The sequence below is a fragment of the Toxorhynchites rutilus genome, chromosome 3 (genome assembly GCF_029784135.1).
Source record: "Toxorhynchites rutilus septentrionalis strain SRP chromosome 3, ASM2978413v1, whole genome shotgun sequence".
NCBI lineage: Eukaryota > Metazoa > Arthropoda > Insecta > Diptera > Culicidae > Toxorhynchites > Toxorhynchites rutilus.
The window spans coordinates 126382326-126397848 of record NC_073746.1 but is presented as its reverse complement, the minus strand read 5'-3'; the positions used below and the strand labels follow the sequence as shown (position 1 = coordinate 126397848).

Genomic DNA, 15523 nt, shown 5'->3' with positions numbered 1-15523 from the left:
TTGTTAATTTTATATTTAGTTGAAAGTTTGGTCTCGGCAAAAAAATGGAACTGAATCGTGAACATTTTCGTGCGATTTTTTACGACTTTCGACGTGGATTATCACAACAAGAGTGCGTCAATCAACTTAATTTGACTTTTGGCGATGAAGCTCCATCAAAAATCACTGTGTATCGCTGGTATAGTGAATTCAATCGTGGTCGTAGTTCGCTGTCCGACGAGTTTCGTGAAGGTCGTCCAAAATCGACTGTAGTGCCAGAAAACATCGATGCTGTACACGAAATGATTAAGCAAGATCGTCATGTAACCTATTGTGAGATTGAGGCATCCCTAAGCATTAGTTCCACCAGCATATATGCGATTTTACATGAACACTTAGTTGTGCGAAAATTATGTTCACGTTGGATCCCACATAATTTGACAATCGCTCAAAAAAAGGCTCGTGTCGATTGGAATAAATGCTTTGAAAATTGGTTTAAGCGCACGCATGTTTAAGTGTATCGATCATCGTGGCGAGTACTTTGAAAAACAATAAAAATATATTCACAGCTTAACTATTTGTTTTTGTTCCTATTCCCGAAATATAAATAGTGACCCTCGTATAACATGTTATTCAATAGAGGCGGCAGACCCCGAGAGTGTAATTTGTCTGAACAAACCCCTATTGAGACAGTATCCAAGGCCCCCATTTATGTCCAAGAATACTGAAGCCATTTGTTTTTTTCGGCGTAAGCCATTTGAATTTCTGAAGAAAGCAACGCAAGACAATCATTCGTCCCCTTGCCCCTGCGGAACCCATATTGTGTATCTGAGAGTAAGCCATTCGTTTCAACCCATCGATCAAGGCGAAACAAGATTATTTTCTCAAACAATTTCCGTATACAAGACAGCTTTGCTATTTTTTTTTTTTTTTAATAAATTCGTTTATTTTTACAGGCTCAGTTACATAAGTTTAAAGGAGCCGAAATCTTAAATATATTTTTAAAACTATATATATGAACAATTTTCTTAAATCTATGGTTAGTAATGTGGGAAACCGATTACTCGTGGTGGACTCGAGATTAAAAGGGTGACATTTTCTCAGGAAAAGGATGGGGTATAAGGAAATTATTACAATGTTGATAATCACACACACTCAATTCTTAAATCTATTCGTACATCAGTTGTGAATTTACATTTCATTCTTCTGTTTATAGCAAGCGGACCAATTACTCACAAAGGAAGAAATGGAGGGTATAAGGATATAAGGATATAAGGATACACGAACATCGATAGATTTAAGGAAAACATATATTTGGGACATGTAATCAAGGTCTAACCGAGCCAACACATCTCTCACCGGCACATTGGGCTGCCTTTCTCTAGCCCGAAGGGAGTTCTCTAAATTCGATCTGGCAACAAGATACACCTCACACGACCAAACAACGTGTTCGATGTCGTGGCAACCTCGGCCACAAACGCAGATATTGCTGCCGGCCAGATTGAAACGAAAGAGTAGCGCGTCTAACGAACAGTGATTGGACATGAGTCGGGAGAAGGTGCGAATAAAGTCCCGACTCAAGTCCAGACTTTTGAACCATGGTTTGAGGCTAACCTTAGGGATAATCGAGTGAAGCCACCGGCCCAATTCATCTTCGTTCCATTTGCGTTGCCAGTTAGCGATGGTATTTTTACGGACTAAAGAGTAAAATTCATTGAAGGCGATTTGACGCTGATAAATATCGCCTTCAATCGCACCTACCTTTGCTAATGAGTCAGCCCTCTCATTACCCGGAATTGAGCAATGAGAAGGGACCCACACAAAGGTAATGACATAACAGCGTCTGGATAAAGCACTCAAAATTTTTCGTATTTTCTCAAGGAAGTACGGCGAGTGCTTTTCCGGCCTCACTGAACGGATAGCTTCGACAGAGCTAAGACTATCCGTTACAATGTAATAGTGTTCAACAGGTCGTGAGGCGACGCTGTCCAGCGCCCAATGAATTGCTGCCAATTCAGCAATATACACTGAGCAAGGATTCTGAAGACTGTGTGAGGTGCTAAAAAATTCGTTGAACACTCCAAATCCTGTGGACTCATTTATAGTGGACCCATCAGTAAAGTACATATTATCACAATTGATACCCCTATATTTTTCATCGAAGATCGTTGGAGCGATCCTCGATCGTTGGTAATCTGAATATCCATGGATATCTTGCTTCATGGACAGATCAAAATGCACAGAGGAATTGATGTAGTCAGGGAAACAAACACGGTTGGGAATATACGAAGAAGGATCGACCTGCATGGAGATGAATTCATGATATGAACTCATGAATCCGGAGTGAAAATTTAGCTCGATTAGCCGCTCAAAATTTCCGATCACCAATAGATTCATGACCTTACACCGGATGAAGAACCGAAGAGATAATAAATTGAAGCGATCTTTTAGTGGGAGTACGCCTGCCAAAACCTCGAGACTCATGGTATGCGTTGAGGGCATACATCCCAACGCAATACGGAGACAAAGATACTGAATTCCCTCGAGTTTGATTAAGTGTGTTTTGGCAGCTGATTGAAAACAGAAACTGCCATACTCCATCACTGAGAGAATAGTTGTTCTATACAACATTATAAGATCTTCGGGATGGGCTCCCCACCAGGTGCCGGTAATTGTACGGAGAAAATTTATTCTTTGTTGGCATTTTTTACTCAGATACCTAATATGGGCCCCCAAGTACATTTGGAGTCGAACCAGACCCCAAGATACTTGAATGACATAGCATGAGTGATCGGTTTACCCAAAAGTTGAAGCTTTGGTTTTGCTGGTCTATGCTTCCTAGAATAAACCACCATCTCTGTTTTCTCCGTGGAGAATTCGATCCCTAGCCCAATGGCCCAGGTTGAAAAATTGTTCAAAGTATCTTGTAAGGGTCCTTGCAGGTCGGATTCGTTTGGTCCTACGACAGACACCACTCCATCATCTGCAAGTTGTCTTAGGCTGCAATTTTGTGTAAGGCAATTGTCGATGTCGCTTACATAGAAGTTGTACAAAAGGGGGCTTAAACATGAGCCCTGGGGGAGGCCCATGTAAGAGACCCGACTTACTGCCGAATCTCCGTGAGAAAAGTTCAAATGCTTCTCACAAAGCAAGTTATATAACATATTATTCAATAGAGGCGGCAGACCCCGAGAGTGTAATTTGTCTGTCAAAACCTCTATTGAAACAGAATCAAAGGCCCCCTTTATGTCCAAGAATACTGAAGCCATTTGTTTTTTTCCGGCGTAAGCCATTTGAATTTCTGAAGAAAGCAACGCAAGACAATCATTCGTCCCCTTGCCCCTGCGGAACCCATATTGTGTATCTGAGAGTAAGCCATTCGTTTCAACCCATCGATCAAGGCGAAACAAGATCATTTTCTCCAACAATTTCCGTATACAAGACAGCATTGCTATTGGGCGGTACGAATTGAAGTCGGATGCGGGTTTTCCGGGTTTTTGAATAGCTATAACTCGTACTTGTCTCCAATCATCTGGAACAATATTATTCTCCAGAAACCGATTGAATAAATTCAACAAGCGATGTTTCGCCACATCAGGGAGGTTTTTCAGCAAGTTGAACTTAATTCTATCCGATCCCGGAGCAGAATTGTTACATGAAAGCAGAGCAAGAGAGAATTCTACCATCGAAAACTCGGAATCAAGATCGCACCTATCTTGTGGTATATCCCGAATAATTTTTTGCACAGGAGCGGAATCAGGACAAACCTTCCGTGCAAAATTAAAAATCCATCGATGTGAATATTCCTCGCTTTCATTGGATGAAGAGCGATTTCTCATGTTTCGAGCCACTTTCCATAATTTTTTCATTGACGTTTCTCGTGACAAACGAAATTTCGCCAATAAGCACGTTTTTTCCCTTTGATCAAGTTTTTAAATTGATTTTCAAGGTCCAAATACGATTGAAAATTTTCAATGGTTCCACGTTTCCGAAAAGCTTTGAATGCGTTCGATTTATCCTGATAAAGCTTGGAACATTGGCTATCCCACCATGGATTGGGAGGCCTTCGACGAATAGTGGAACCTGGGATGGGTTTCGTTTGAGCGCGAACCGCGCTGTCATAGATCAAACGAGAAAGGAAGTTATACTCCTCCAATGGAGGTAAACCATCTCTGGAATTGATGGCTAGAGCATTCGCGTCCGCATATTTTTTCCAGTCAATGTGTCTTGTGAGGTCATATGCCATGTTTATAGATTCAGAAAAATTCGACCCAATGGTGATGGAAATTTTGATTGGCAAGTGATCACTACCGTTGGGGTCCTGGATTACATTCCACTTGCAATCTAACGATAGTGAATTCGAGCAAAGCGAGAGGTCAAGAGCACTTGGGTTAGCAGGAGGTTTAGGTACACGTGTTGTTTCCCCAGTGTTCAAAAGTGTCATATTGAAGCTGTTACAAAGATCATATATCAACAGTGAACGATTGTCGTCGTACTGTTCCCCCCAGGCAGTTCCGTAAGAATTGAAGTCTCCCAAGATCAATCGTGGCTCAGGAAGGAGTGAGCACATGTCAACAAGTTGCTTGCGGCTAACCGCAGCTCTCGGAGGCCAATACAAGCTGACAATACAGAGGTCTTTTCCTGTGATGTTTGCATGACAAGCAACAGCTTCAATCCCTCCAATAGGTGGAAGATCAATTCGAAAAAATGAGTGGCACTTATTGATCCCCAATAGCACCCCTCCGTATCTGTCATCACGGTCCAAGCGTATAATATTAAAATCGTGGAAAGAGAGATCATCTCGCGAAGAAAGCCAAGTTTCGGACAGAGCAAAAACATCACAATTGAAGTTATGAATTAAAAATTTGAATGTATCCAATTTAGGGATAAGACTACGACAATTCCACTGTAAAACAGTGATATCTCCGACCTCTCTATTTGAATTAGACATCAAGAGAGATAATCATTGCAAGGAGGGGCCATGTTTGCATCAATTGTTGCAAAATTGTCTTTAATACTGGAAGCATTGATATGACAATGGTTCTGATGGAGTCGGAAACATTAAAGCATGTGAAGATTTGAGCCACAAGGTCAGTCAACTTTATAAATCCCGATTGGGAAGTTGAACTGGACGGTAAAATAGGGACAGTTGGGGTTTTTGATGTCCCTTCGAGTGCTGGGTCGTTCGAAGGTGAATTATTCCCACGGAAGCCAGGAGGAACCTGATTTTGCTTGTCCGCTGCACTCGATTTTTTAGGCATGCTAACAGAGGGTATAACCGGAGGGGCTTGTCCTTGAGCTTTGGGAGTGGTCACATTTTTGCGCCGGGGATTCCCTTGGAAGATGTACGGTGTGCCCTCGTTAGCTGTATCCGCTTCCATTTCGTCAACTGGCAGCGAAGCGAAGACATTGTTTGCGGTTAAAGGTTGTTGCTGTTGGGCCAATGGAGAAGCGCCCTTCAAAATTTCCGCAAAAGTGCGCTTCGAGCGTTCCTTTAAAGAGCGCTTCTGCTTCTCCCAGCGACTCTTGTAAGTTTCACAAGCCGAGAGCACGTGCGGATTTCCTCCGCAATATGGACACTTTTGCTCAATCGCACTGCAGGATTTGTCCACATGTTGCTCTCCGCAAGTGGCACAGCGCTCCTTGTTGGCGCAGTAAGCTGCTGTGTGACCAACTGACTTGCATTTCAGGCAAGTCATGGGCTTTGGCACGAAGAGTCGCAGCGGTAGCCTCAATTTGTCCACCATAACGTAGTCAGGGAGGGCGAAGCCAGCAAAAGTGACTCTAAACGAGTCGGACGGCGTAAATTTCGATTCTTTCCCTTCCTGGGAGACTTTGCCGAGATTTTAACCTTAATCAAAGGCAGCTTTTTAAATCTGCCATCTCCTTCCATAATTGATTTGCACGTCAGACCCGTTTCGGTTATCACCCCCGAGATTTCTACGTCATGGGAAGGCACGTAGACACGATATTCCAGGGTAAACCTCTGGTCGACGACAATACCGTTTGCGTCTTTCCGATCAGCCACGACAACACGCAGTTTGGTCGGTCTAACCTTCGTAATTTCTGTCACGGAGGAGTATCTTGCCAGATCTTTCATGATCTGAATAACATTAAGTGCTTTTCCGTTTGGCTTAGGCCTGAAGAAAACAACCCACGGACCAGTTCCAGGTGCATCTTCAGGATAGACCTTGACACGTGGAGAGAAGACAACAGGAGGAGAAGGAGATGACGAGGATTGAAGGGGATCGGGGACAACAGGATGGGGAGGCGAAATCTGAGCTGGGGTAGGAGCGAGGGGGGTTGGAGAGGAGATATTTGCAGGTTTTTTAGAGGGGGGCTTGCTAGAGTTAGCAGACTCGTCCCCGGACAAAACATCCTCTGATGTAGGAACGCGTTTAAGTGTCTTCGCTGTTCCTTTATTTGTTTTTTCAACCAGAGGGGAGTCATCATCAGAGATCTCCATATCTGGAGATCCTCCCCCTCCTTCTGCCATTCTGTAATTGGTACTTATAATCTAATATTTTGTTTTAATAATAATAATAATTAAAAAAAAATAATAAAAAAAAAATCTTATATCTTATTTATTTCTATTCACCACAATGCACCCAGTGCTGATGAACTGGCAACCGCTGCTTGCTTCTCAATCGGAGCGCTTGAGCGCTCGGCACTATCACACACCACTAAGAAGTGATGCTCTCCTTCACACTGCTGTAAGTGAACAGCGAATCGCGCTGGTATTGTGTGCGTGCAACTGAGCACCGATGTCCGACTTCGATTGCGATGGCGACAAATCGGCGAAAACTGAAAGCCGGCTGGCCTTGCCAGGCTTTGATGATTCTGCTTTTCTCACTAATTCCGAGTTCACACTGCGTTTTACGATATCTCGAACAGTTCGAAAACGCGCGAAAAAAGCACACCCGGGCGATAAAAAAAAAAATAACAGCCAACGGTAACCGAAAACAATGCTTTAATGGAGACGCTCACAGCACATGACCGGTTACTCGAAGCTTATGCCGAAGAATGACAGCTTTGCTATTGGGCGGTACGAATTGAAGTCGGTGATGGGTTTTCCGGGTTTTTGAATAGCTATAACTTGTACTTGTCTCCAATCATCTGCAACATTATTATGCTCCAGAAACCGATTGAAGAAATTCAACAAGCGATGTTTCGCAACATCAGGGAGGTTTTTCAGCAAGTTAAACTTAATTCGATCCGATCCTGGGGCAGAAATGTTACAAGAAAGGAGAGCAAGAGAGAATTCTACCATCGAAAACTCGGAATCAAGATCGCACCTATCTTGTGGTATATCTCGAACAATTTTTTGCACAGGAGCGGAATCAGGACAAACCTTCCGTGCAAAATTAAAAATCCATCGATGTGAATATTCTTCGCTTTCATTCGTTGAAGAGCGATTTCTCATGTTTCGAGCCACTTTCCATATTTTTTTTCATTGACGTTTCTTGTGACAAACCTCCCACGAAATTTCGTCAATAAGCACGTTTTTTCCCTTTGATCAAATTTTTGAACTGATTCTCTAGGGCTAAATACATTTGAAAATTTTCAGGGATTTCACGTTTCCGAAAAGCTTTAAATGCATTCGATTTTTCTACATTAAGCTTGGAACATTGGCTTTCCCACCATGGATTTGGAGGCCTTCGGCGAATGGTGGAACCTGGGATGGGTTTCGTTTGAGCGCGAACTGCGCTATCATGAATCAAACGAGAAAGAATGTTATATACCTCCAATGGAGGTAATCCATCTCTGACATTGATGGCTAGAGCAATCGCGTCCGAATATTCTTTCCAGTCAATTTGTCTTGTGAGCCAGCTATAACTGTCTCACCTTATTCGCTCATCGCACAATTCGTACATACCCCGATCAAAGCAACCTGACAAGCAAATCTTGAGCTCGGTCTGACAATTGATGCGAACACATCACACAGGAAATCGGGCCCTTCTTCATTCCAGCCGCAGCAGAGGTAAGATGTGTTACTGAGTTCCGGGGCAAGATACTATACCCCACGGAGCTCGGTTATTCACAGGTATATCTTTCCCGGAGAAGGGTGCCGCCCGAAATGATTCCTCTGGCAAGGTGGGACTCTAATATACCTTGCCGCCCGCCTTGCTGAGTATGGCCTATATCGATTATAGGAAAGCTTATGACTCCATACCTTACTCGTTTCTTGTCCGGGTATTAGAGTTCTTAAAAATTTATCCCGCCGTCGTTAGGTTCCTGCAGCATGCGATGAGGCACTTGAGCACGTCTCTGCACCTCAGTGATGGGGAAAATCTGTTGCAGTCTAGAACGCAGCAGATAAAGAGGGAAATATTCCAAAGCGACTCTTTCAGCCCGCTTCGGTTTTGTCTGGCACTGAAACCCCTCAGTAGGACGCTCGCTAGAAACGGTCATGGCTATAAGATATAGTATGATGACGGCGCCCACGAAGAAGTGACCCATACCTTCTACATGGACGATCTCAAGATCTACGCTGATTCACGTCAGCGTCTAGGTGTAGCTATTCGGGTTGTCGAATACATAAGCAGAGACATCTGCATGGAGTTCGGCCTCGATTAGTGCCGCTGTGTCTATTTGCTGACAGGACAGCTTACCGAAACCGGAGGCTACGAGGTCTATGACGGTGAGTTAATAAGAGACATGGTTCGTGGCGAATCCTATAAATATCTAAATATCTTGGATTCCGACAACTCACCAGGATTCACCACTCAGACATCAAGACGGAGCTGCGAGACAAGTTCTTGAGTCGAGTGAACTGTGTCCTGAGGACTTTCCTCAGCGCGGGGAAGAAGGTACGCGCGACCAACACATTCGCGGTTTCCCTGCTGTTCTTCGGTTTTGGTGTAGTCAGGTGGAACAAAACTGACCTAGAAGACCTTGAGAGGAGGATGAGGAAAGCATTCAAAGAGGCCGGAATGCACCATCCTCTATCGGCACTGGAAAGAGTACTTCGCAGAACGCGCCAACCAAAATGCGCTATACCGGGCTGTATGCGCCGCTGACAGAGGATACAGCGCTCTGCACTTGGTGCAAGCGGAGTACCAACTCAACTGCAATCTGCAGACAGTGGAGGAGAATATTGAGGCTTGGAAGCAGAAGGCAGTGAATGGTGCCCACCCCCATCAACTGGACCGGCCATACGTCGACAAGGCTGCATCTAATCTGTGGCAAACACGTGGTGAACTCTCTTCGGTAGTAGAACCCGACATGATAGTCATCCAGGACAGAATAATGCCGACGAGAAACTGCAGGCTGTACGTCTGGCATCAAGACGTTGATGATATGTGCCTGATGTACCATCAACCAAATATAGAGCACATTACGGGAGACTGTCCTGTTTTGGCCAACGCAGCCTACACCGAGCGCAACAACAACGTGACCCCCATTGTTCATCGACGACTGGTGCTCCAATGTGGTCTATTGAAAGACAATGTACCAAACTACCGGTACCTGCCTGCACCTGTCCTGGAAAATGACCGTTTCACGCTGTACTGGAATCGCACTGTTCTGACCGACCTCTTGATCCACCACAACCGTCCAGATATTATGGTGTATGACAAGAGCAACCGACACGGCATCATCAACGATGACGCTATTCCACTGAACCAGAATCTGGATGAGACCCACGGTCGCAAAATCTGCATTTACCGACCATTGGCCGTGGAACTCAAAGAATTGTGGAGCCTACGGGAGGATCCAAGAATTGTTCCAGTCGTCCTCTCTGGAACTGAAATTGTCCCGAAAACATTTCTGGATGCGCTAAACGTGTTGAACATGGAGAAGGAATTGGCCGGCATCCAAAAGTCGATAATTCTTAGCACCTGCGCGATTGTACGACAATTCCTTGGTCAGGTCTAAAACAGCACGAGCATGCAGATACGTGCATTCCGCAGACCCTAGTCCCCCTTTGGCATTCAGAAGCCCAGTGGCAGGTGAATATTCTGATTAGATTCGCCTAGTCAAGAAGTAAGATAAGTTTGCTAAAAGCAAACTTTTGATAGAGTCGAATAAACTGAAGAAGTGTTAAGTTTCTATAAATCAAGACAACAATAACAACAAATTATTGAATTCACAAAAATCTATTGCTATGGGTACCTGCTTTAAATTTAATCTCAGTCATAAATAATATGCGGGTGATGCAAGATACGGCTAGCAAAAAAAGATAGTCGTTTGCGAAAAACTTCTATGTAGCTAAGCCAAATGTTCAGCAAAAAAAACAATCACGCAATAGTGGTGTAAAATTTATTCTTTACTTTTTCATGTTCGCCTTATACATAATACATTGATTGTCACTAATTCTCGCTCTGCCACACAACCTCGTCCCGTTGTACCGCCCGGCGAGCTCCCCGTTACCCAACACCTAAAATCCACGTAAGAATCGTGATAAGGTGCGGCGCTAAGCTCCGTTACAGGCACTAATTACCGTAATATGCTCTGAGGGAACATGAGAGAAAAATGTGAGCTGAGGGGGAGATGTGATATTGCACTGGATATTGCAACAGCGTTAATTGGAAAATCCGCGTAAAAAAACCTCGTAAAAAAACCGCGTGAAAAAATCTGGGTGTATATCCAGTTGACAAAATATCTGTCGCTTTCAATCAGTCTACCTAAATATTGCGCTTGCTTTTCCTTCTTCACAACACCCTCTTCCCGCTTGAAAATATTGTTGAGTAAAAATCGTTTGCCGGCGAGCGTCGAGCGGGAATTGTCTTCCTTAATATTCATTGTACACCTAATAATTTGCCGAAAGACGTGATCTTACGTTGATCACACTTGATTGGAAGAATTGCAAAACAAAATGTATTTGATCGCAGTAATATATTATAAACGGAAAACTAAATAAACTATTTTGCTTCAAGTGTTGTTCTAAGATGAACTGGGTTTGAATTCTATCCTATGGAATCGTATGGTAGCCTTCACATACACCATCAACGGCAACTTTGACGTCGGCAAAATAAGTCCAAGAGAATAGTTGACGGGACAGTGACGGTGACGGTGACGATGTATGTGTATCGCACTTTAGTGGATTTTTTCTGTACTACAGCTTTACCGGCAGTAGCAGGAGCTTTCTTAATGTTGCCCACCTTCGTCACAGTAGTAACTTTGAGTTTTTCTGCAGTGGTAGCTGTTTTTTTTCCCGGTAGCTGCGATGACATTTTTTCGGTTTCTTCTTGGCGGCTATCTACTCCCTCTACGCTCGACGCCTGCCGGCAATCGATGTTAACTTGATGACCGCCAAACGAAAAGAGTTGCGCGCGTGTGTATGTGTGTGACGGCTGTCTTCAATGCCCAGCCTTTACTTCTTCAAGAAGATACCTTTATCGATGCTGGTGCTTTCTTGGTCGCCTTCTCAGCGGTATCATTCTTTTCCCTGGTGGGTTTTTAACGAATCTTTAACGAACTCAATGCACCAATGCCGTTTGTTTGAACAAACCGTGGTGTTTCTTCAGCGTCTTGAATGTGATTCCTATCTTCTCGTTCGCCGGTAGATGTTTTTCTTCGCCCCTTCTGAGCTCCCTCAAGGTTCGAAACATACTGAATACCTCGCGCCACTAGACCATCGCTTAAATAAGAATCTTATTGGTTAACGAATCAATAAGAAGTGTGGCTGGCTAGGGAAATTCGGAAGACAAACAAAGGTGAATGAACTCTCTGAGTTTGCAGCCTCCAGCAACTGAGCAATAATCGCTGGAAAGTTATATGATTTTCGCGATGCGAAACATTTTCTGTTTTTTTGTTATACTCAATGTACTATACCCAATAAGTTCGAAAGAGATGTAATCTCATAACGGCGAGGACCGCTTTCGTCAGTGCATTTACACCGAGGATGGCGGCAAGGACGCTTGCAAATATGATCAAAGCATATTGTTGAGTCCAGCGTTCAGTGTATGCAGGATACACCAATCAGATACAGTAACCGCACTCTGTAGTTAACGGAGATGAAGATGAACGGAGATAAATACAATCTTAGGAGCTGACATATTTGTTCACATTTTGAGAACGAGAAGATATTGGCGAATGAAAGGTTAAAGTTGTTGTAGAATTTAGAATAGAATTGAATTGAAAATAGAATACTGTTGAGATAGAAAGGAGAATTTAAAAATAAAACTAAAATTTAATTGGAAAATGAGATTTATAATGCTCATCAGTCATTCCATGTTAAACCGATATATAGATTTTCGTCAAAAGTGGTAGTTTCGTTCTTTATCGCAAACTATGGGACCCGTATTTTTTATTTATTTTAGGGTGCACATTTTCATTTTAGGGTGATCCGAAATATCGGCTTTTTCCCCTTTTTTCCAAAAATGACATTTTTTTAAAATTCATAACTTGTGAACTACTGAACCGATTTAGACGGTCGACATATCAAATTAAACCTAATCATTCTTGGAAAGCTGCTACGCTTGCAAAAATTTCAGGTTTTGGTTTTGTCATTATTGATTGTATTTGTTTTTTATAGTTTTCATGGTCTCGGGACAAAGGGCGCTATATTTTTTTATATTTTTTATGGAAACGGAGGATTTTTCACATAACATATCTCGAAACCAGGGAGGCGTTTTCTTTCGTTTTTGAGTTATGATTTTTCACAGTTACCCGATGGTTCAAAAAATCATGTTTGCCTTTTTTTAAAGCCTACTAGCCAGCCTTTCTTAAAAAAATAACACACTTGCCAATTAATTGGATTATAGTGACATACATCCAGTCTAGTCACATAGAAATATTGAACGAAAACTGAAAACATGTTAACTTTGAAAAATCATTACTTAAAAACGAAAAACAACACCCCTCTGGTATTCGGATATATTATGTGAAAAAAACATAGTTTTAATGAAAAAATATAAAAAAATATGGCGCTCTTGGTCCCGAAACGATGTAAGCTGTAGAAAACAAATATATTCAATAATTACGAAAACAAAAACCATTTCTATTCAGAGCGTAATATTTTTCCAAACAAAACTAGCTTATTGGCTTTAATTTGATATGTCGATCATCTGAATCGATCCAGTAGATCAAAAGTTATGATTTTTTGTAGTGGAAAAAATGGTAAAAAAATGATTTTTCGAACCATCGGTTATCTTTGTAAAATAATAACCCAAAAACGAAAAAAACGCCTCCCTGGTTTCGAGATATGCTATGTGGAAAATTCTCTGCTTTCCAGGAAACATATGAAAAAATATTTCGGTCCCGAGATCCTTTGGTCCCGAGACCATGAAAACTATAAAAAACGAATACAATCAATAAAAACGAAAACATAATTCAAATTTTCTGCAACTGTAGTATTTTTCCAAAAAAGACCAGCTGTTGTACATCTGAATTGGTACAGTGGTTCAAAAGTTATGAATTTTAAAAAAAAATGCGAAAAAATGGATTTTAGGGTGGTCCGAATGGTCACCCTAAAAAAAAATTTAAAAAATACGACTCTAATAATTTGCTATAAAGAACTAAACTACCACTTTTGAAGACAATCTGAGAAACACTATAACGGTTCGGCATGGAATGGCTGAAACAGAACTATAATTCTAGCTTTGAGTGCTACAAATAACAGTACTACAAGGATTGTTTTTAACACGACCGAAACACATATCGTCTTCCAATAAGTTCGAATGAGATGTATTCTCACGTTAGAAAAATAGTTTGTTACAATTTATAACACTTTTGTGTCACACCAACACCAAAATGCTCCGTGACATGCTCCAATCGCTGTACAATTATAACTGAGTGTATTTCCGAGCGGGAACCCGCTTATATACAGATTTGCAGATTTCAATAGTTTTTGAAGCAATTTTAAAACTATTGAAACAAGTTTTCGAATCAATAAGTAACAAGCATATAAAGCGTAGACATTTTATCTTTCGAATGACGTGTTTATCATACCTTTTCGTTCAGTTGTTTAGGAGGTATTAACGCTCATAATCTTGTTGGCCCGGCGTAACACTCCCGTTTTAGAAACTTTGAACTTACACCCAAGTATGGAAATGAAAGACGTAGTCCCACTTGAAAGCCGAATCAAATTTCGACAAAAAGGAACACACAACACTACACAATTGGGTTAGAACGAGGATTCCATAATTTTTGAAAAGCCAGCTCATATCCAATCTGATAACTAATTTAAATGACGAATGTTACGCTAAAATAGAGATGTGGAATCCACAAAGCAAACAAAAATATGTCCAAAACACCGAACTGGGAAGATCCAGCCAATGTCACGTCCTTTCCGTATTATTTTTTTTTTCCTCTTATCGTGCGTCCATCGGCGAACATAGGTCCTTCCTGGTCATCCATTGAAATGAATCCTTGGTAATTGATATTTCCATCCGCAGAACGCCCGGCCGCTAGTGCGTCCAATTCTGATTCGTCACGCGTTCCCTTATTGTTGGGCAGAACCATTCTTATCTGAACAGCCCATTCTATGAAGATGGGGCAATGATCCCACCGCTGCTGGTCCACTCTCGGGTGGAGTTTATCATAAGAACGTACTCCGGGCAGCAATGAGCATAAAATATAACGATGCGGAAGCCAATTCCAGGAGACACACCGCTCGATGTTTCCACTAATGGGGAATTGTAGTTCGGATCTATTGGTGGACAATATTCGCATAGATAGTAAACACCATGCTCGAGAGAACATCCGGATGATTAAAGAATAAACGTTTTATTGCGTTCCGTGTAGATGACTCAACGCCCAGAAATTGTGCCATTTGGCATACTAAATAATTATTGTGATATATGGAGCACACAAAACAAAACTACTACTATCAGTCAATTGAGGGAATACTATTTCATTCATATAGTACACACATGTTGTAACTTTCACCCACCTCCGGCATTCTTGTATCAGCTGTGAAAGCGAATACCATTTTAAAGTTCGTGTGTGCAAGGTACCCTTACAAACTGTTCTGTTTGTAGCAGAAAATTACAATCTTCGGATAAGTGTATTATTCACTGAGTTTTCCAAGGTGTCAAGTGTCACCTGATGTAGCATGTAGCAGAAAATGGGCAACGTATGAATTGACATCAGCAAGTTTACCCATTGAAAAGAGACGAACATTCGTTTACATCCAGCATGAGTCTTGTGACTACCTTCGGGATTACACACACAAATTGTTTTCACTCAGTTTGTCCAACTTTCGCATCATTAGGAGAAGTGTATGTAGTAACTGATTCCCTTGACATGCATTCTACACAAATTCAGCATTCGCTCCGTTTTGCAGGATAAACTTTACAAGATAACTGATGTCTGCAACATTACACTCGATTGTACTTTTCATCATATAATTTGTTTGCAAGCTCTGCCATAAAGTTATGTGTTTTGTATTTCGTTCGTATTTTTCTCATCCCATCCTTTTCTCTTCTGTCTGTCACAGGTTGCAATCTGGATAACGGCGAGGACTGCTTTCGTCAGTGCATTTACACCGAGGACGGCGGCAAGGACGCTTGCAAATGTGATCAAAGCATATCGTCTTCCTGTGAGTACAACAACAGTAAGAACAAGTATCCAGTTGCTTATTTTCACCGGGGAAATACGA

At 42.0% G+C, this 15523-nt stretch overlaps 1 protein-coding gene across 7 annotated transcripts in view; it reads left to right on the top strand.

Moving 5' to 3' along the window:
* Positions 1 to 15523, top strand: part of LOC129774820 (uncharacterized) — a 676155-nt gene that overhangs the window by 316318 nt on the left and 344314 nt on the right. For 6 of the 7 annotated variants that reach the window (XM_055778819.1, XM_055778821.1, XM_055778817.1 and 3 more), the window contains one exon: positions 15362 to 15478. In XM_055778819.1, the coding sequence (XP_055634794.1) occupies positions 15362 to 15478 (117 nt within the window). The remainder of the gene's footprint in view (positions 1 to 15361; positions 15479 to 15523) is intronic. The other variant, XM_055778822.1, reaches the window with a different exon arrangement.